The sequence below is a fragment of the Squalius cephalus genome (assembly GCF_949319135.1).
Source record: "Squalius cephalus genome assembly, chromosome: 22".
In the NCBI taxonomy this organism is placed as follows: domain Eukaryota; kingdom Metazoa; phylum Chordata; class Actinopteri; order Cypriniformes; family Leuciscidae; genus Squalius; species Squalius cephalus.
In genome coordinates this window covers 8,514,622-8,535,233 of record NC_137143.1, presented here as the reverse complement: position 1 = coordinate 8,535,233, position 20,612 = coordinate 8,514,622, and the positions used below count along the sequence as shown (strand labels likewise).

Here is a 20,612-nt window from a genome sequence, read left to right as displayed (position 1 = left end):
TGGGGTTTGAACAAGCAATAAAAGAGTGTGGAGGAAAGGAAGAGGAGGGGGAAATGGGGCATTTGTACCCTCGGCATTACCGCTAACATTTAACTTGTGCTTTATCATTTTCTTTTAAAGCTTCCCTCCGATTGCAGCTCGTGCACTGACCTTTACTACAATATAAGACCCTTTCTGCTACTGCCTGCTATCAGAACAGCAAGAGTGGGCACAGGAAGGTTTTACAACCACAAAAAAAAAAAAAAAATGTATATAAATATATATATATATATATATATTAAAGAAAGAAAAACAAGGAGCTGATTGTGTCAGTGATTTACCTTTTTGCTCCACTTCTATTTTAAGCGTTGGAAGAGAGAATGAAAGGAGTGCAAGGGGAAAAAGAGATTAAAATGAATTAACCATCATGTCCACGATCACATGCAGTTAACATGTCATGAGGTAACGGGCATAATGCACAGAGCTACAGCTGTCAGAGGAGGAAGAGAACGCAGGTAGACACCTTAAACATGAAAGAGAGGCAGGTTAAAGGCTGTTCTGTCACAGTACAAAAGGACAGCGTATGTGGCATTGAAGACAAATCAATCTGCTTTTGTCGAGGGAAAGCTGTGGGGAAATACACGGGCTGAATTCTAGATAGCGGCGTATAGATTTTCATAAGAACTCAGGGACATCGACCAGGGAAATCTGAATTCCAGGTGGACAGATGGTAAGTTGTGCTGGAGGGAAACTCAAAACCAGAAAAATAAAGCTGTTCCTCATCTCTGCAGATCCTCTCCAACCACAGAGTTTTTGTCAGCCCTTCTAGGCTTTATTGGAACACTAGCTTTTTGGATTTCCAACATGCACATAAAGTTTGTCAAATATAGTCATACTTTTTAAAAAGCCATATTTTCATTTTTCTTTCGACCAGATTAGGGTGGCAGCGGGTGATTGGTGGGCTGGTGCTCCTTACTTTGGAAATCATATTTCTGTCATTTTGTAGGGTTGCTTTTCCTAATGAAAGTCTATGGAGCCAAATGCAAACCATTTTCTCACCCTCAAAAAATAAATAAATAAATAAAAAAATATTTTGAACAATATCATTCTTGTCCATGCAATTACAATACGGCTGTGCATCAGCTTTGAGTAAAAATAATATTAACTTTAAAATGTTTACAGAGTTTTAACTTTACAAATCTATCAAATGACTTTGAATAAAGCACACAAGTCACATGAACTACCACTTTCATTACTTTTTATGGTAGTTCTTTGTCATATCAGAGTTTAACAGCATTTTCACTTTCGTAATATTGAAATGAGTGACCAGAATTTTCTTTAAAATGTAACTTTTTATATGGGTTAATATTAATATAATTATAATAACCATATTATAAATTAATATGGGTTTGGAACATCATGAGGGTGAGTAAATAATGAATGTTTCATCTGTAATTTACATGTAATTTTTACATTAAATTTGTAATTATAAAATTTAAATTATTGATTTTTTTTTTTTTTTTTTTTTTTTTTTTTTTTTGCCTGTTTCACTGAATAACAGTGCAGTGCCAGTTCCAAATGTTACTAACAGCTTGTTCCATGGTTAATAATTGTATTAAACATATATTTCTAAACATAAAAAAAAAAAAAAAAAAAAAAAAATCATTAGCTTACACAGCTTATTTAGATTTTCTTTTTGGCTGGAACGGTAATGCTTGTTTAAAATGGCTTCTTTTTTGTGTGCATATAATTTTCAAATAACTAATTTACTAGCCAAGAAGGATATAATGCTAGTAAGATCAATTCAATATAAGTTAAATTCTTATCGTCATTGTTTTGTACGGGCCAATACACTGCCCTTCCAAATTTTCCCATAGCACCAGATAAAGAGAGACATATAGACAGACAGAAAGACGGAATGCAGACAGACATACAAATAGAATCTTGACAGTCTTCAGGAGTTTTATCTCATGAAGGCCATCCTCAGCAGCAGTATGTTACATAATCCAAAACGTGAACATTTCCAACAATATAAAGGTACATTTCTCAGATTTCCTTCTTGTATTATTATGATCGATCTACTAAGGGTGTCCCTTCCCTGGGCAATGAGACTGAGCATGGTGTTCTTTTTTATTGAAGTCACCATTTTGTACAGGAGCTCTATTAAGCATTTAAATGAATCTCATAAACCTTTCCAGAACACAGAAAAAATACAAAGATGTAACAAAATACATTTTGCAGAAAATAAATTATATTTGTTAGTAGGACCATTAATAATAATGTATATTTAACTTTTTTTCAACGTGTCAAGTTGTATGATAGCTTTGATTTGTTGTTTTGCTGCCTTTAATTTATGCTGATTTAACAAATAAATACTGTAATATATATATTTATTATTATTATTATTATTGTAGTACTGATGTATAATGTGAATCACAATTGAGAATAATAAAAAGTGCAAAGACAAAAAAAAAAAAAAAAAAAAAAAAAAAACCTCCCATCTGGATGCATTATAGTAGCCTATAATATTTTCGGTTTGAAAATTTGCTTAATTGTCCTGAAAATAATATCAATGCAAAAAAAAAAAAAAAAAAAAAAAAAAAAAAAACTCCATAAAATTGGTTTCAGTTTATTAATATTACAGCAAAAAAAAAAAAAAAAAAAAGAAAAAAAGAAAAAAGGCTTGAATGAATGAATGAAAGAATAAATGATTGAATGATAAATAAATAAACAAATAAAAATTGTTTAGCCTTTACCCATTGAAAAATAAAATAAGTTAGTAACCCTTATAGTTCCGGGTTACTAATGAGGTAGGTTACAACTAATGGGAAAAAAAGAAAAGCATGGCAACATCCATCTATGAGGCAAATCATTTATAGTTTAGTCAGCCAATATATTTGGCTGGATCACAAAGTATGCAGTCCACTACTGGGACAAATCATGTTCTCTGGGATACCATCAGCCAAAGAACCATGAACATTCCACTGTTGCAACCAAACAAGACAAGAAAATAATCGAAAACAGCATTCAGCAGCCTGAGGGTGACATGAGGGCTCCTATGGAGTCAAACTGTGATTAGTAAATAAAACTGTTCCGGACCACCAGGAAATGCCTAGAGGAAGTAATGCAAAAACATTAAGACCAAAAAAAAACAAAAAATAAACACCTATTTTGTGAAGGTTCTTGCATATCAGTATAGAAAAGGTGAACAATCACAGATATTCCAGGAGAAAAGCTGAAAAACATGAAACTTTATGAAACAACAGCTTTCAAAATTTTCTGTGGAATTTTGACTTCAATAACCCATAGATACGGATGTAGACTAAACTAATATTAAGCACTAAAATCCAGTGGGCCTTTGTTATCTTGGTGGGAAATGTGCGGCAGAGGACCCCGTCTGGCATGTGAAGACTCTGGAAACATTCTCTGAGAAGACGAGACAATTCAATCAGAGAATAATATTACTATCTAATTGTTTAATGGAGCAAAACAATCCATACTCTTAATGTAATGGGAAATCTGAGAATAGAAGTGAGGCGTTTGTTTGGAGTTTGCTCATGTTAGATCCATGTGCAGTCATTTGTCTTTTCTGACAGTCGTATAGTTGTGGTTTCTTACAAGCAATCACAATAATCAAGCGCTAACGTAAAATATCTTAGGTCTGTTTATTAGTTGGCATAAAACCGGCATAACTATGCTTAGCCAAATAATTGTTTTAAGGCCAAAGAAATCATGCTGGTCTGTCTCTGAGCGATTATATTACTGGACAACAGAGAATGTTGCTTTGCTTTCATGTATTGCTGTGATGATCCTGATAGTTTACAGACGGTTAAAAATAAACTTTTCAAAGGGAGAAAAGCACATTGAAATGGTTTACATGTAACTGCTTACATTTTAGTTTTTGTCAAATTTAAACAAGGCAGCAAAAAGCATTTTGTACCAAGCTCTGTGCGCTACAATCGCACCTAATCCACTCTACAAGGTTTTAGGATACAAATCAAACAGTAAAAACACAAGAAATCATGAATAACTATTTCTGTCCTGAAGGAAATAGCAGTGCAAGGCAGCAAACGAATAGTGTTTTACATCAAAAGATCAATCAGGATGCATGTGTACAGTAAATAAATGCAAGAAGACTAATGAGAATACACTGTGCAAATATGCCATCACTGTCATAAAGTCACTACATATACGTATACAGTCTTGCAAACACTGATATTGATAATACAGTGCCTATAAAAAGTTTTATATACAGTATGTGTATATATATATATATAATATTTAATGCTAAATGCATAAATATAAATAGCAGTATGCATAGTCTTACATATATTATTATTATTACTTCCATGTCGAACTGCAATTAAATTTCTAAAAATTAGTAAAAATGTATTTCGGCTATTTTAACGAATATTCACTAATTCAAAAACTGAGACCACACAACCTTCTTCCACCTGTTTTGAGACCTCATGCCTTGCAAATTGTAGCCAAGATGTCATATGACTTATTTTTAACAACAGTAGCTTTATCTTTGGCACTCTCTCATAAAGCCCCTACTGGAGAAGCACCCAGGCAACAGTTGTTGTATGCACAGACTCCAATCTCAGCAACTGAAGCTTGTAAATCATTGGTCTCTTGGTGGTCTCTCTCACCAGTCTTACACGGTCACTCAGTTATTGAGGACGGTCTAGGTAGATTTACAGCTGTGCCATACTCTTTCCATTTCTTAATTGTTGATTTAACTGTACCCCAAGGGATATTCAATGACTTGGACATTCCCTTGAATCCACCCCCTGCCCTGTGCTTTTCAATTACATTTCACTTTCACTGTTTGAGTCTGAAATTTCTGCAATAATGAATGCCCAGAAGTTGGGCCTTCTAGATAGAGCTGTATTTATACTACAATCAAATGAAACTACTTAACTTCTCACAAGTGATATATTTAACACTGACTTCAGAAAACATATTAGCTATGCCAATGATTATCCATGTGTGTCATTTTAAAGAGTGTGATTTTTTTTTTTTTTTTTTTTGTGTGTGTGTGTGTGTGTGTGTGTGTGTGTGTGTGTGTGCATGTATTTTTAAACTATTTTACTTTTGACATGAAAAAGTCTCTTTTTTAGTTGATCAGTGGCAAATGCTGTACAATGACAAAACCTTTAAAAATGCCTACTGTACATGTTTTATAAACACTGTATTATCAAGGACAAAAACTGTATCCTGGAGAAATATATTTGAAGGCACAACCAAAAAAAAGTCTTAAACATAAATATATATATAGATTTAAAAAACAAAAATGGCTTATACTTACTGTAGGGAACACATTCATACTGGACTTCAAGGTACTTATACGTTCCTGGGCAGGGGTCAGGAAAAACATCTGGTCCAGTGATGACGATGCACTGCGTTCTGTTGTTACACCTGAACGGAGCAAGAGAAATATAAAAGGAAATCAGATGAGTGAAACGCATACACACAACACAAACACACACAAAAATGCCACAGAGTTTAAAGGAATGTTCTGGATTTTGCTTTAGCAACAGAATTTGTGGAGTAATGTTGATTAAAATGGAAAATTAAACAAACTAAAAACTTATGCAGTTTGGCCATTCATTTACACAACAAAATTTTTTGAAAGCGATACTGTTCTGTAAACTACAAAAACTTGAATTTGTGAAAACGGTTGCGCCACTTGCATTCAGTCTATAGGCGCACACTGTAAAAAAACAAACAAAAAAAAAACCTGTTAAATTTACGGTAAAATAACGGCAGCTGTGGTTGCCAGTTCTTTACCGTAAAAAAATAGGGTAGCAACATTTTAGGTTTTACAGACTTAACTTAAATTTACAGTAATTTATCTGGTATAATGGTAAATTACCGATATATTGATGTACTAATATTTGTTTTGTACCATTGTAATACACTGACAGCCACCAATCACAGTGGTGATTAGAGTCATTTGATGAATCAAAGCTCATCACAAGCAGCTTTTCCACAAGCTGAGAAAGTTATTACTATTATATCGAAGTTGCACAGAATCATTCATACATATATTATATATATTATATTATTGTATGTACACAAAAAGCGCAACAGAGTGGTGGTGAAAATGTACCCTAAACTATTTTTGTGTTAAGCTTAACTTGTATTGAACCCTGAACATTCCTGTATCAATCAGCTGTGAATACAATAGCTGCTCTTGTGGCTCACATCACACCTAGAGCAACCCTGCAGACAGAGCTGATGGACGGAGGGATGGTGGCCCAGAGCAGGAACCAGATAAAAGACGGCGGGAATTAGCGGAGCGGATAGATGCCAAAGTGGACCTTTTCAGCCCAACGACAAAGATAAACAGCCTCATCTATGAGTGTTCATACCTGCCAGCACATGAGTTATACATCTGTATGAATCCCCCCTGGGGCCAGGCTGATTGTACCTATGATGGATTCATTTTCCCTATATGCCATTTCACTCAGAATGAACTAACCATCCCTCCACTGCCTGTTTAACAGGAAGTCATGCAGAAGGTGGTTTATGTGGGTTCTAGGAACTAAAATTAAGCACATCAATAAAAGATAAAGTGCAGAAATGATCTCATGGCTTAGAGACACAGTGTACAGCAAAATGCTGAAAAAGTAGCGGCAGTGTTGTAGTCCATTAATCTGTGTCACGTTGTTCCTGAGGTCTGCATCTATGCTGTCCCCTGGCTAAATCTTCTAAGCAACTACATATTTCCCTGAAAAATAATGGTTCAATTTAGAGCCAAAAAGGTTTTAAAGCCTTAAATGTGTTTGTTTGTTTTTCTCCCCAGTTTCCACAAATAACTCTAGTTCTTTAGTAACCATCAATATACTTGTTTCAAAAAACCCAGAATCCAATACAAAATAATGATTCAATTATCAATTAGAACCAAAAAAAAAAACTTAAATGCTGTTTTCTTTTAGTTCCACAACTAACTTAGTTGCTAACAAAAAAAAGTTGTGGAACTAAAACAAAATCATTCTAATATGCTGATTTGGTGCTTGAGAATTTCTTCTATTAATTCCATTGTTAAAAACAGCTTCTCTTCTAAAGGACCAATAATTAATTGTTTTTGAGTTGAGTTTTTGAGTTCTTTTGGAGATTAAAAAAAAAAAAAAAAAAAAATCCTTTTTGAGGTTACATTTACAAAAAGTTTGAAATCTTGAAGATTTGTAATATTTTTGCAATATTTTTCTTTTATGTTCACCAAGGAGGCATTTATTTGGTCAAATTCGTAAAAGTATTTCAGACTGTGAAATATTGCAATTTAAATTGTGTTGTTATGTTGTAATTCATTCCTGTGATCAAAGCTGAATTTTCAGTTGGTATTACTTCAGTTTTCAGTGTCACGTGAACCTTGAGAAATCATTGTAAAATGCTGAATTGGTGCAACAAGACCACTAATACATATTTTTAGTGCTGTTTGTTGGGCCGGATCCACAGACCAAAATATTATTGTAGATTTTAACATGAAAAATGTATGTTGTGTCTCGCAATTTCTGAGAATAATGATAATGATTGTCCTAACAAAGGTCTTTGGTTTGGGAATAGAGAGCATGTTTTCCTGTAAGCGCAGCACGTTTTTCTGACCTGGCCTTGGGGCAGCATCTCTTTCTACAGTAATTTCTCTTTACCTCAGCACGCGACCCTGACAATTCATTTGTCTTACAGTATGTTCTATTTGCTAATAAACAAATGGAGACTCTTTTTCTCTCTCTCTCTCTCTCTCTCTCTCTTAAAAGCAGCGAAGCACGTGGAACTGAGTGCTGCTCCGTCCACAGCTGTGAATTCCCACGGGTAATGTTTGAAGATGAAAATTTATACATAGACACGAGCTTTGCTGAAAAAAACACGTCCCTCATATGGGAGTTTCTTTATTAACGAGCACTCATATGTGGTAACAGATGAGAATATCAGCATGTTTACCCATATAAATGAATGATAGATCTAAAATTATAACACACGGCCAAAGCTGGTGCCATAATGTGGCGATTGGGTGTTTGGTTATTTGTAGTTGTATTATAGGGAGACTGTTCCCATTCATATTTCATTCAGTCACACAGTGTTGGTCATTTGCATAATGTGCCATGTGAATAAATTATGATCACAAATTATCTTAAAAAAGATTAATAATAACTTATGGAGTCAAAATAATGGCATAACAAGCCTAACAACGTTTTATTATTTTAGAAAACTTGACTTGATACAATATAGATGGAATTGACACATCTTGATTGTTTTTGTATTTTAATGTTTTGTTTTTTGTACTATATTTCTTGTAGTGTTAAAATGTCATTCTTAATGTCATTTCTGCAATTACTTTTAAGCTTTCAATACCAGTTTATTGGCTATATGAAGTTACATCCCACCCAGGCCACACAGGTGTAACTCATCACATTCATCTCAACATTTGACAACCACAAAGTGTCCAAATACTTATTATTTCACTAATTAAAGCTAAACTTGTTGTGACTGAAAAGTGTGTGTGTGCTATCTTTCATCAAGGGCGTTTTCACACCTGACTCATTTGGAGCTTTTGTTTTGGAACCTGGTGCATTTTCTCCATTAGTTCAGTTTATATAGGAATATATGAAAAAAAGATAAAATATATTAAAACAAATGGGTAGGCTTGGTTGAGAAAAAAAAGCAATTCGATTTTTTTTTTTTTTTTTTTTGCTACAACACGGATGAATCAATGTATGCTGCTGAATAGCTTTCTTAATCTGCACATGTTTTTTAATGTTTGATTAAAAACAAATCAAATCAAATCAACCTTTCTGCACCTGTGCTCTCGTCATAAGTTGAATTTATAATTTTAAATATAATTAAATATATATAGTGGGAATGACGGCTACATTAATTTTGTGTTTGCACGTGACACAGAGGAAACTCTTTACTCACATGTGACATGCATAAACACATTTTGGTACATGTGTTGCCTTGCGAAAGCAAATCAAAGAAGAAAATACAACATTGCAACAAATTAAGTTCCTGTTCCGGAACAAAGCAAATGACCTACAGGTCTGAAAACGGCCTTAAATAAACTCCACTTGATTCGATATTTTTTTATCTAATATAATGACATTTATACATTTTAATATGTGGACTAACTGTTCAAATACTGGGGCTACTGCATGCTAAATTCCCTTTCTCATAATGTTCCTGTTAGCTGACAGTTGGTGTTTGCTCTTCACACCACAGTCACACATTAAGCGGTTTCACAGGACGCCCCTCATTAGACAGATCTCTCCCTCCTAAACTCTGAAAACTCACAGAAGCAATGCTTTCAAGATATCACAACATTTACAGTAGAAATTTCAATCATTTAAGCAAAACAATTGTGTGGTAAGGTGGAGAAAATGTTTCAGTCAGGAAATCTGGACTTCGCCAATGTAATATACTGTAAAATGGCCACACAAAAGAAAAAAATATATATTACAAATGAGATTCTTTGATATATCAGTTGTTTCAAGCAAATTAACTGATGTGTATATAAACAATTATATACAAATTTTGTGTATATAAACAAAAACTACAAAGTTTTAGTTAAGGAGCCCAGAAAATGGACACAGAAAATAAAATATTGAGTTTTCATGTTTTCATTTTATACTGTACAAACTGTATATGTTATCCCCCTACACTAATAGCCCTAAACATACACATTACTGAAAACTCTCGGCATTTTTACATATTCAAAAACATCAAAAACATTAGTATCATGATGACCAAAATATGTCCCCACAAGGACAAGGATTTTGTATATTGCCATCTTTGTGGGATGTCCCCATACAGAACCACATATAGGCTACCTGAACCACACACACACACACACACGCACACGCACACACACACACACACACACACACACACACACATTTTATCAATCAAATTCATTATATTACTAGAATATTGTTGACAGGAGGCTGCTTTGGTGTTCTGAGTGATACAGTGATACAGTTCTTGACTGGTCTATAAAAAGCATCATAACAATATATGATAAAGCACTTCTAAGATGATGCAGAGAACATTCTGTATTTGTCACAGTAACATGACAAAGTAAAAACAATAAATAAAAATAATGATAATGCCTGGAAGAACATAACTGCTCAATATTTAAAATGTCATATCTGAATATGAAACAAATTGATCTATATTATCATTATATCTATATATTATTATATTTATTCTCTGAATATATGCAGTGTTATGACAGATAAGCTAGTAATTCACTCATGTCACAAAAAACATAACCACTTGTTGTTTGAATCTTTAGTTTAGGAAGAACCAGATTTGTTTGTAATAATTACACATTAATCTGGGAAAACAGTCAAACTGAAAAGGACAGAGATCAACCGAAGAATAGATCATCATGCATCCAATACAAAGTAAAACAAATCAAATCCTAGAATGAAATCAAATGTAAACAAAATTATGGCAGTATAATTGCAGTACTTTGATATTAAAAAGCAAAACACGATTTCTATTGTCTTTTCTGAACTAAAACTCACTTCCTCTATTCATAGCATTAAAGCAGCCCGAACCTCACATATCTAATTCAATCAGGAATCATAGGCTTTATTTAAGGCTTTATTACCAGGCCAATAAATTCCCAATGCTCTGAATTCTTAAACAGGTGTAGCTGTTGTTTCTAGAAGCCTGTATTTACGGTGACTTATGAAAGCTTAATCTGCAATGCTCGAAGTATTTACTAATACCATATGTACAGAGGGAGAGCCGTACACGGCTGTGCGCTAACGCTGGTCTTCTGAGAGCCATGCGGACGCCTCTGTCACGGATATTAATGGTGTGAATACAGAACAAATTTCCCCCGTACAGCACTGCAGCCGTTCCCTCATGTTCCCCAAAGCAGGGTACTTAGCAGAGCAAGGACGACAGGAACAAGAGAATTTCTGCAACAAAAGTTTTGTTTCAGATGTGTTGCTAAAGGACTAATGCAAAAACTTAAATAGTAATTTGAGCACAGCTGTACTTATAAGTTAAATAATAAGTTTATTAGCCACGTTAATTTAAAAAAAAAAAAAAAAGCACAGCACACATATTTCTAACTTGTTGAGCTCTAATGCGAGTGATCCAGTCTGCAACATTTTTAAATTCCATTCCCCCATGTCTTCCCAATAACTTCCCGTTTCTCTCGACACTCACAGAATGCCAAATGCAAGAACAATTTGGCTTTAGTGAATAAAGGACTCGACAGTTGGCAGGAATTTTATTATGAACATTTATATTCCTTGCATTAAAGTGCAACTTCACCGATTTTCAACCCGCTTTGTATTGTTATAATATCGATAGTATATGTAAAATAACAATGTTTACTCATTCTCTATGTTACCTGGACAGAGAAATTATTATTTGTTAAAAAATACAAAATTTGTCGGCTCCAGGGATTTGGTGAAAACTATAGATTATACTTTGTGGTAATATGGAGCAGCTTTCTTACCTGTATGTGACGGGGTTTTGTTTTGGGCGTTGGGTGGAACTGACAAAACAGCAGTTTATTTCAGTTTACCCCTTCGTTTGGCTTAAAACACTGTGTTTGTGGTCATACAGTTTGAAATGTTCTCTCAGATTTCCCAGGCATTCATATTTAATAAAATAAAACTAAACTAATTGTTTACACTTTGAATTGTTTCACCTGGGAACAATACAAGTTGACACCATTATGTCTAAATGTTTGCTAAGAAGTGTTTCCTACTAAAGGCGATATTTAGTTAAGCATATCCATAGCAGACTGGTGGGAGTGGCCTTAGATGACAACATGCCCAGTGCATTATGGGTGTTGACGTTTTCCTACCAATTTGGTAAAAGGACCAAATAGACATTTTATTCTCTGTTCCCTCAAGTCAGGTAGCACAGATTTTTTTTTTTTTTTATTATTATTATTTTTGCCTTTCTACTGTATAGCCAGGCTAGTTTTATTGAAAACCCATTTTGCCGGCGGTGAAGTGTCCCTTTAAGTCTTTAAGTCATAAAAAAAACACTTTAAAATGTTCACCTGTTTGTCGCAAATATAAATAAAAGAAAAACAATTCTATTGCCAATATAGGATAAAAATATACATACATTTTACTGGCTTCTCTGATGTTGTCCAGATATTTATTTTGGACCCTGCTCTCAACAATATCTCAATTGTCTAATGTTCAAAACAAAACACAAAAAGACAAAGAGAAGTGTATTACAAAATAATGTAGAAAGTGCTTCTAGTTGCTCGAATCCTTATATAATTCCACATTATTAAACAAGTTAATAGGTGACACAAACCCACGGGACAGAGCATGAGGTGTTTATATCAATTAATTTGATATAAGCCTATATAAATCAACAGTAAAAAAAAAAAAAAAAAAAGAGACAGTTTTCTTTTACAAAGAAATGAAGTAGCACTGAGTGAAAGCTTCCATTATTAAGTATAGTAATCTATTATTAATGTAACTGTAGCAATGACAGATTGTGAAGTTATTGGTGATTCATTATTGACCAGAAAACTATCAAGATGAAAAGTGCACAACAATGCAATTTCACATCTGGACTTCTGCAGACCTGCGGAGGCAAATCCCTGCCTAGAGTTCCTGTGTAGATTAACACCCACTTGAGACGCCTAATTGCCTGCAGCTGAAAGGACTAATTGAGACGCCACATTTTCAAACCTTTTTCCCCACGAATCACGACATTCTTATAATAAGCCGAGCGGAACTGTATGCCACTCCCGCAGCAATACGTATCAAAGCCAGGCTCACACATCACTTCCTGTTTTTTAGCACAAGCCTCCAGATGTACGACACTGTCTAAGCTCAAAAGAAAATCGGATATGAGTGCATTGAGATCTGTTTGGTTTGGTTGTGGAGATTGTGGAGTGAAATGTTCTTCATGCACGCCACTGAAGATGCTCGTATTCATACACTGTGTAATCAAAATGGCCAAATGAGAGAGAAGACACGTTTTGAAGAGAGAGTTTTGGGAAAGGAGGGTGAAATGTGACAGATCTTAGCATGGAAATGCGTTTGCATGAAAGAACTTGCCTTTGAGACATGATTTTGAATGCATCGGGCAGATAACAGTTGATGTTCTCCATTTGAAAGGGGTCAGCATCGCAGATCTTGTCGTCTGTCCGGCCATAATTGGCAGTCTCAATCATGATGACATCACTTCCTGGACAGCGTAGGTCAATGGGATAACCCTCGCAAGACAGCTCCCGCCTCACCAGACCAAACGGCATAGTTGCCCGGCTAAACCCTGAAAGATAGAGAGAAACTTTAGGGGGGAAAAAATACTTTTTTATTCCACTGAAAAAAGTGAATTTGCTTAAACATAACATTCTCATAACTGCAATGTGAAAAAAATGTGATTAGATCAAATTATTGAAATTGTAAAATCTTTATACATCACAGTAGGATTAGGATAATTGATCATTTGGAGGAAAATAATACCACAATGCTAAAAACTATATTATAACTATATTTATAATAATTATATAAATAGTTTACCAAAATAAAACAAAAATACATCAGTGAAATCCAAAGATGTTTTTTTTATTATTATTAATTTAAATGAATGACAGATGCAACAATGCTGACAATCCATGTTACAATTAAGTACTGACAAAAGTATTTCTCTCCATTTTATGGAAGGGTGAGAAATGCCAGACAACAAGAGAGATACAGTCAGTGAAAAAAAGAAAAAAAAAAAAGAAAAAAACAGAAAGAAAAGTAATGTTCTGCTAATGTGAAGAGCATCAAATGTCTGTGTTGAGAGTGAAATCTGGTACTGAGTTCAGAGCAGCAAACACAAATATAATATACATTCAGCCAATCACAGGCCCTGACCTTAAATATAGCTCTATTTTTAGAAATTAATCTCACATGCAAAACAGAGCGTGGATGCACCAGAAAATACGTACACAAAAACCAATTATGTGCTATGACTGAGAATTACACATATCCATCTGTCTAGAAGGTGTATTTAAAAAGCAAACCAAACAAACTAAAAAAAAAAAAAAAAATCAGTAGAGGTCATGTTTATTTCTTAGGTGCATCATTTTTTATTTGCCTGCTGCATCATACTGTAAATGGTGTTAAAATGTGTCTTGTTAAAAAATACGTAATTTATTAGAAATATTCATAACCTGAGAGAAAGACTGCTGTTTAATCTATATTTCCTCCAGCAATGTGTATAAACGAGGCCACATTAAGTAAAAATCCATCTAAAATCAGTCTGTACGATTGATTTATTCATGTAAGTGAAATTATAAAGTCAACATGACTCTGATTTTTTTAAATGAAGAGGAAAATAATCTGTCTGCTGAGAAGCTTCTCCTGTAATTATTCAGTCAGAACACAGTCACTGCGCGTTTTATCCACAGCATTTCCCCCTGAGTTTGACATGCTGAGATGTTCTCAAAGACACTGACAGCAAAATGGATTCAAATGACTTTAAAAAGTCCATTCAGTGGAAATCAAATCTAGGGCTGTTGAACCAAGATTTATCGCTGGGGTTTTTTCAGATCTTTAGTCATTCCTTGTGACCATTGGAAAAGAAACACAGCAGCAAGTTTTGACTGATGACAGGTGTTACCGCCTCACATATGTCATTTTATAGTGCGTGCTGCTCAACAGCATGCAATTCACTTTGTGACTCTGTAAAACCACCAGTGAGAGGTAAAGCTTAATAAAATGCTAACTGATAGTTTTGAATCTGCACTATGATTGGATGAACAGCATTCAAAACCATTGTAAAATGGCAATAAAACAGTTGCTATGCAACTAAAAAAACTACATTACTTGGGTGCAGTATTGTTTATTCATATATCATTATTATTATTTAGATATTGGTATTGTTTATCTGTTGCCAACATTTTATAAAAAAAACAAAAAAACAAAACAAAAAAAACTCTCTCTAAAAATAACACTACTGTTCAAAATTTTTTTTTTAGTCTGCAATAATGCATTCAATTGATCAAAAGTGACAGTAAAGATTTTACAACTGTCACACAAAAAAAATATCTATTTAAAAATAAATGCTGTTCTTTTGAACACCATACTGCAAAAAAAAAAATGTAATCAACAAATCCTGAAAAAAAATGTTTTTAACAATATTAGGAATCTGTTTTTAAAATTGATAATAATAAGAAATGTGTCTTGAGCACCAAATCAGCATACAGTATACAAATTATTTTTGAAGGATCATGTGACACTGAAGACTGGAGTAACGATGCTGAAAATTCATCACAGGAACAAATTACAAATATATTAAAATAGAAAACAGTTCTTTTAAATTGTAATAATATTTATAATATTTCACAATCACAACATTACTGTTTTACTGTATTTTTTATCAAATAATTGCAGCTTTTGTGATCATAAGAGACTGTAAGAGACTAATTTTAAAACATTACACATGTTTTATTGTGTGCATATTTTTAAAATGGACCTGTCGTGGGTTGCTGAGCTGGCTTATTTTAAGCGAACAGAGCTCATGAAGCATTCAGGTAAATTGACATAGATAATGTGATTAAATTTGATCATGATTTATTTGCTCAGGTCTTTTTGCTTTAACATTTAAAGTCATGGCCCCTTTCCCCTGGCCTACATTCCACCGTACTCTAATGCAACTCGATTGCGAGGTCACAATGGTGTTTGAGCGGATCAATGGGGCTGCGGCGGTGTCCATCAGACCGGTCTGCATTTTCTCACTCGGCCCTTTTCCCTTCTGACTCCAACATTTCCACAGGAATAGCACAGCCAAACCCGCCCCCTTTTCACCTCATCCGATCGGCTCTGCTAAAACTCTCCGTTTTCCTGAGCTGCGGTTCTGCCACATGCAAGCAGATTTGATCCTCTCAACCACACTCCATTCACCATTTCACCAGAACGCCAGGAAAACCAGAGTATGTTGAGGGCGTGGAAGGGACGATAATGAGAAACTTCAACGTGTTTCTGCGGCCTGGCATGTCAAGTTTACAACACGCGGTACTTCTCGAGTGTCTGGGAATTACATTAAACGCATTCCCATTGCCAGAGCCCCGAAACGCCCACCAGCACAGTTCATGCATCATGTAGTCTGCTGGAGCCTGCTTCATAAACAGCTTTCCAAAAGCAGGACAATTGATTAGGCCTGGAGTCACTGCTGACTCACGCTGTTATGGACGGATATTTCAGGACACGGTCAAATCTATACAGTAGAGAGAGAGAGAGGGAAGTAAAAATGGGACAGACTTTCAAATCTAATTAAGGGGAAAAGACTTCATTCTGTGAAGAGGGATTTTATACTGTAAAAATGTTACAAAGCAGATTAAAGTAGTTCAAGCAGGCTGGAACATTAACATTATATAAGTTAATGAAATATATATTATAGCAAATTCCTTGCAGCCACAGATTTTAAATTTAAAATAATTTTTAACATTCAAACACCGAACGCCTTTAAAAGCGTTTCGTACATCTCTCACTGCTGCAGTCTGACTAACATTTTCTGACAGTAAAGGAGCTTCTTACTGCAGATTTTAAGCAGTTGATTAACTAATGAACAGTGTTAATGATTTTTGTGTGGGGCAAATATAGGAAATATTACTCCTGACGTGTAAGACAAACGCCCCCAACAACCAGTCTATTAAACCATCAGACAAAGTCTAAAGGTCAATGATTATTCAATTCTAGTAGATAAATGTGTCCTTCATGACCTGCTTAAAGGCTGGCCCACGCTAAAATATTTTTCAAATCTTCAAAATGTCAGAGACCACAAACAACAAACATTACGATAAAAATAAATCATAGATTTAACAGATTTATTCCAGTAGTGGATATGTTCCAATAGTTAAAGTGCCACGATGTGAGCAAGACAGCACAACACACACTAACAGATTCCATTCACAAACAGCCAGATTCCCGGCAGTAAATGCGGGAAATCTAGCAAAATCTCTTGTAGTCAAATATGACTTTAGAATAAACAAACATGGCGGACGACGGGCCAGAATAATGCAATAATAATGTTTGGACTGCTTTTTACAGTACATTTTCAGGGGAAAAAAGGTTTGGATTAGTTTGTGTTATGCTTCCATCTTCCATCAGCTTGCTTTCTGATTGGGGATCGTTTCATGTGACAATCTACAGAGTCCATGCACGTTTGCCCTCGGGGTTCCCCTCACACAACTGGATTTCTGATTGGAAATATTCAGCATGTTGGTTTGATTTGGTGCAGCCCCAACATTCTTCCAAGCAGATCCAATCACTCTTAACACACCTCACACCACAGGAAAATAATATAAGATAATCTGTAGAATCATCAAGATAATCGGGACTTTACCTAGGATTATCGGGAGGGAAGAATTGGTCCCAAAATGTACCCGATTATCTTGTATTGTGTGGGTGCCTTAAGTGGAACACTCAGAGTTGATATAGCCATGACTTAAGATAAATTATGACTATATTACAGAAAACATTAACCTTTGTTTTCATATAAAATTGTTCAAAGGGTGAAGCAAATACACAATGATGAAGAAACTGAATTATGTACTTTGCTTATCTTAAGTTTACCACATAACTATAAGGAGGATTGTGCCAAATTGATGAATACATATTTTATTATTGCCCGGTTTCACAAACAAGGCTTAAGCCTAAGTTTGTGCTGTTTTAACCAAAAGAAATTTGCACTGACAAATCTTAAAATATGTCAGTTCAATTGTTTTGACTCAAGAGGCACACCAGTAATGTTTCTAAGGCAGGGTTCACCAATCTCGGTCCTGGAGGGCCGCTGTCCTGCAGAGTTTAGCTCCAACCCCAATTAAACACACCTGAACCAGCTAATCAAGGTCTCACTAGGCATACTAGAAACTTTCAAACAGGTGTGTTGGAGCTGGTTGGAGCTAAACTCTGCAGGACAGCGGCCCTCCAGGAACGAGATTGGTGAACCCTGTTCTAAGGCATGATAATAAAAGCTACTTAAATGTCCTAACTGAAATAATGCCTAAACCTGGCTTAATCTAAGCCCTGTGAAACCGGGCCTAAAAGTGTCAATCTACAGATATATACATACATATTTAATCTGGCTTCTTTATACTTTTCTAAGTTATTATACTTTGATATTTGCCAATAACACCCCAGCAACCGACAAGAACACCACCTCTGTCGCAATTTGAACACCTTGACAACCACCCAAAACATCCTAGAATTGTAGCGATGGCTTTTGGACGGACAAGCACCTTTCACATTTTCTTCAGAAAATCCAAAAATCCAGTTGTATTAAAGATAATATTATATTAAGGCTCATGACTGAAAACAATCCTCTGTTTTTAATCTTAGAAAATATAGAGACGTTGTATTAAGTGAAAAACATAGTGACAACATTAAAGAAACCACATTTGGCATTTTACTCAAGAGAAAGAAAAGTAATTTAGATTAGAGCACCCAATAGCGTTTGTAAACGGATTATAATTCTTTCAAGAAAAAAATGGTTTTTACGTATTATGCTGCATAGAGAGATTTGGGAGTCAGATCCTTGTTTCTTGCTTAATTTCCTTTATTATCTCAATAAAGCCAAGGACCCACTGTCTCCTTTGTCTCAAAGTTGAACGTTTATATAATTTCCGCTCTGGTTTTAGCCGGTCAGGGTCAATGAGCATTCGTGGTCAGACAGCAGGAAGGACAAAGTCCATTTGAAAGACATTTGCACCTCAATGACATGGAGCCAAAGTTTCCTCTATAGAAGCTTTAGAGATGTCCACTAACTACTTGAATTTGACATGTTCAGTCCTGTGTAACATGACCAAAGCCCACTGAGGGATGGGTCAGCCATTCTACTCCCAATGTTATGAGTTTGCTCATTCAAACGTAATATTCAAATGTCTTCAAACTTCAATCAACTACTCACTCATTTGTCATTTGAAGCGCTTCACCTAAAAACTGCCATAACATGTATTTGACTTGTCTAATAATAGTCTGGACATGTCAAAACATTTTTGCTTTTTCGTATGCATAGACTTTATGGACTAATTCTGAGTCATCCAGTGTTTTGTATTGTTTGTTTTGGCTTTAAAGAAACAGCCTGTGGACTGCCTCTTGTGCCTTTCCTGCGGCGATGCGTAAATTGGCTGTTGGGATGGTTTTCATGTATAGTTTATGATCAGCCTGGTCCTTTATTTTAGCATCTGTATTATGCTGTGCGAAACCCAGGCATAGGTGCGTGAACTTCCTGTGCATGAACCGGTGCTTTTAAAAGTGAATGGGTCTCCTGCTCTCCTGATTAAATGACGTGGGTCAGGAACGGAGGCAGTAAATAATATATTAAAGAGAATGCTCGATTTCATCGCCATGGCAACCTCTCCAGCAGTGCCATAATCGCTATAATCTCCCCCTGAGGCTTATCAGTCATTCTGGTCAGTCACCACAAGGGTCGCTTTTCAATTCCTTTCAGGTAGATAGGTAGCCAACTCTGAACTCCAGCGAACAGGCCCCACGTCGACACACAAAGGAGTACTTTCAGAGCCCTACCTTATCAGTTGCACTGCTGTACACGACTCCACAGATCTGCTTGGTGCAACTGGTGGGAGATCCTTTTAATCAGGGCTCAAATACACCTCCCATTTAACCTTGTCGTGCCCTGTTACCGTGTAAATGTTTTTATACATACAAGGTGCCTTTGTACCATCGAGATTCTTTGCGGAAAACCGATACATGTGTTTTTAATTACACACAATTCTGTACAATGTCGGGGCAAAGAGGTTTCGATACATGCATCTTATTACACTGCATTAAAAACATGCCGTTAGTAGTTTAATTCCTATATCCAGTGCTGCTCAACTAGTAATTTGCAGTTAATCTGCAATAGTAAAATAAAAATAATAAAATCACTAACCGTATAATTGTGCACAGTTTGTATAGCAAAATAAAAAGGTTTATTAACTTTCGAAATGGAGGACATTTCTGTGTTGTTTTGTACAAAATTGCTGGTAGTGTATTGAGTCCCCATTTGGTTTAAAACACCAAATCCCAATATAAAATCTGAATCCTGAGGTAAAACCAGTATAGAAACACTGCTATAGCACTGGTGGTAACACTTTACTTGAAGCCTTTTTTTTTAAGTATTTTTAATGCATTAATTATGCTTTGTAATGCAACTTATAATGCATTGTATGATGAATAACTGTAACCACAGTTAAAATACATTATAATTAGTGCTGGGAAAAAAATTAATCGCGATTAATCGCATCCAAAATAAAAGTTTATGTTTGCATAATATATATGTGTGTACTGTGTATAATTATTTTGTATATATAAATACACACATATGCATGTATATATTTAAGAGTTTTATTTATTTATATATACATTATTTATATTTATATATAATATAAATTATGTAGAAATGTATATACAGCATATACATGCAAATATTTCTTAAATAAATACATGCATATGTGTGTATTAATCGTGATTATTTTTTTCCCAGCACTAATTATAATACTAGCCTTTATAAAAGTATTATGCATTAAAATACATGACAAACAACCAATTGTACTGCAGATGTAACCAGAAATCTCTAAATAGTATAATACATTTTAACTTTGGTTACAATTATTTATGAAAAGATTTATTGCATTATATAACATA

The 20,612-nt window shown here is 34.8% G+C and overlaps 1 protein-coding gene and 1 long non-coding RNA gene across 18 annotated transcripts in view; both read right to left on the bottom strand.

Moving 5' to 3' along the window:
• LOC307150038 overlaps positions 1-20,612 on the bottom strand; it is a 371,381-nt gene that overhangs the window by 198,664 nt on the left and 152,105 nt on the right. The window lies entirely within an intron of this gene.
• adgrl2a (adhesion G protein-coupled receptor L2a) overlaps positions 1-20,612 on the bottom strand; it is a 117,367-nt gene that overhangs the window by 50,079 nt on the left and 46,676 nt on the right. For 11 of the 17 annotated variants that reach the window (XR_013819647.1, XR_013819648.1, XR_013819649.1 and 8 more), the window contains exons 3-5: positions 13,035-13,248; positions 5,291-5,400; positions 321-335 (exon numbers count right to left, since the gene is read on the bottom strand). Coding sequence is in view for 14 of the 17 variants with exons in the window: in XM_079856777.1 (XP_079712903.1) it covers positions 321-335; positions 5,291-5,400; positions 13,035-13,248 (339 nt within the window). In the remaining 3 variants the exon portion in view is untranslated. The remainder of the gene's footprint in view (positions 1-320; positions 336-5,290; positions 5,401-13,034; positions 13,249-20,612) is intronic. The other 6 variants (XM_079856784.1, XM_079856780.1, XM_079856787.1 and 3 more) reach the window with 1 other exon arrangement.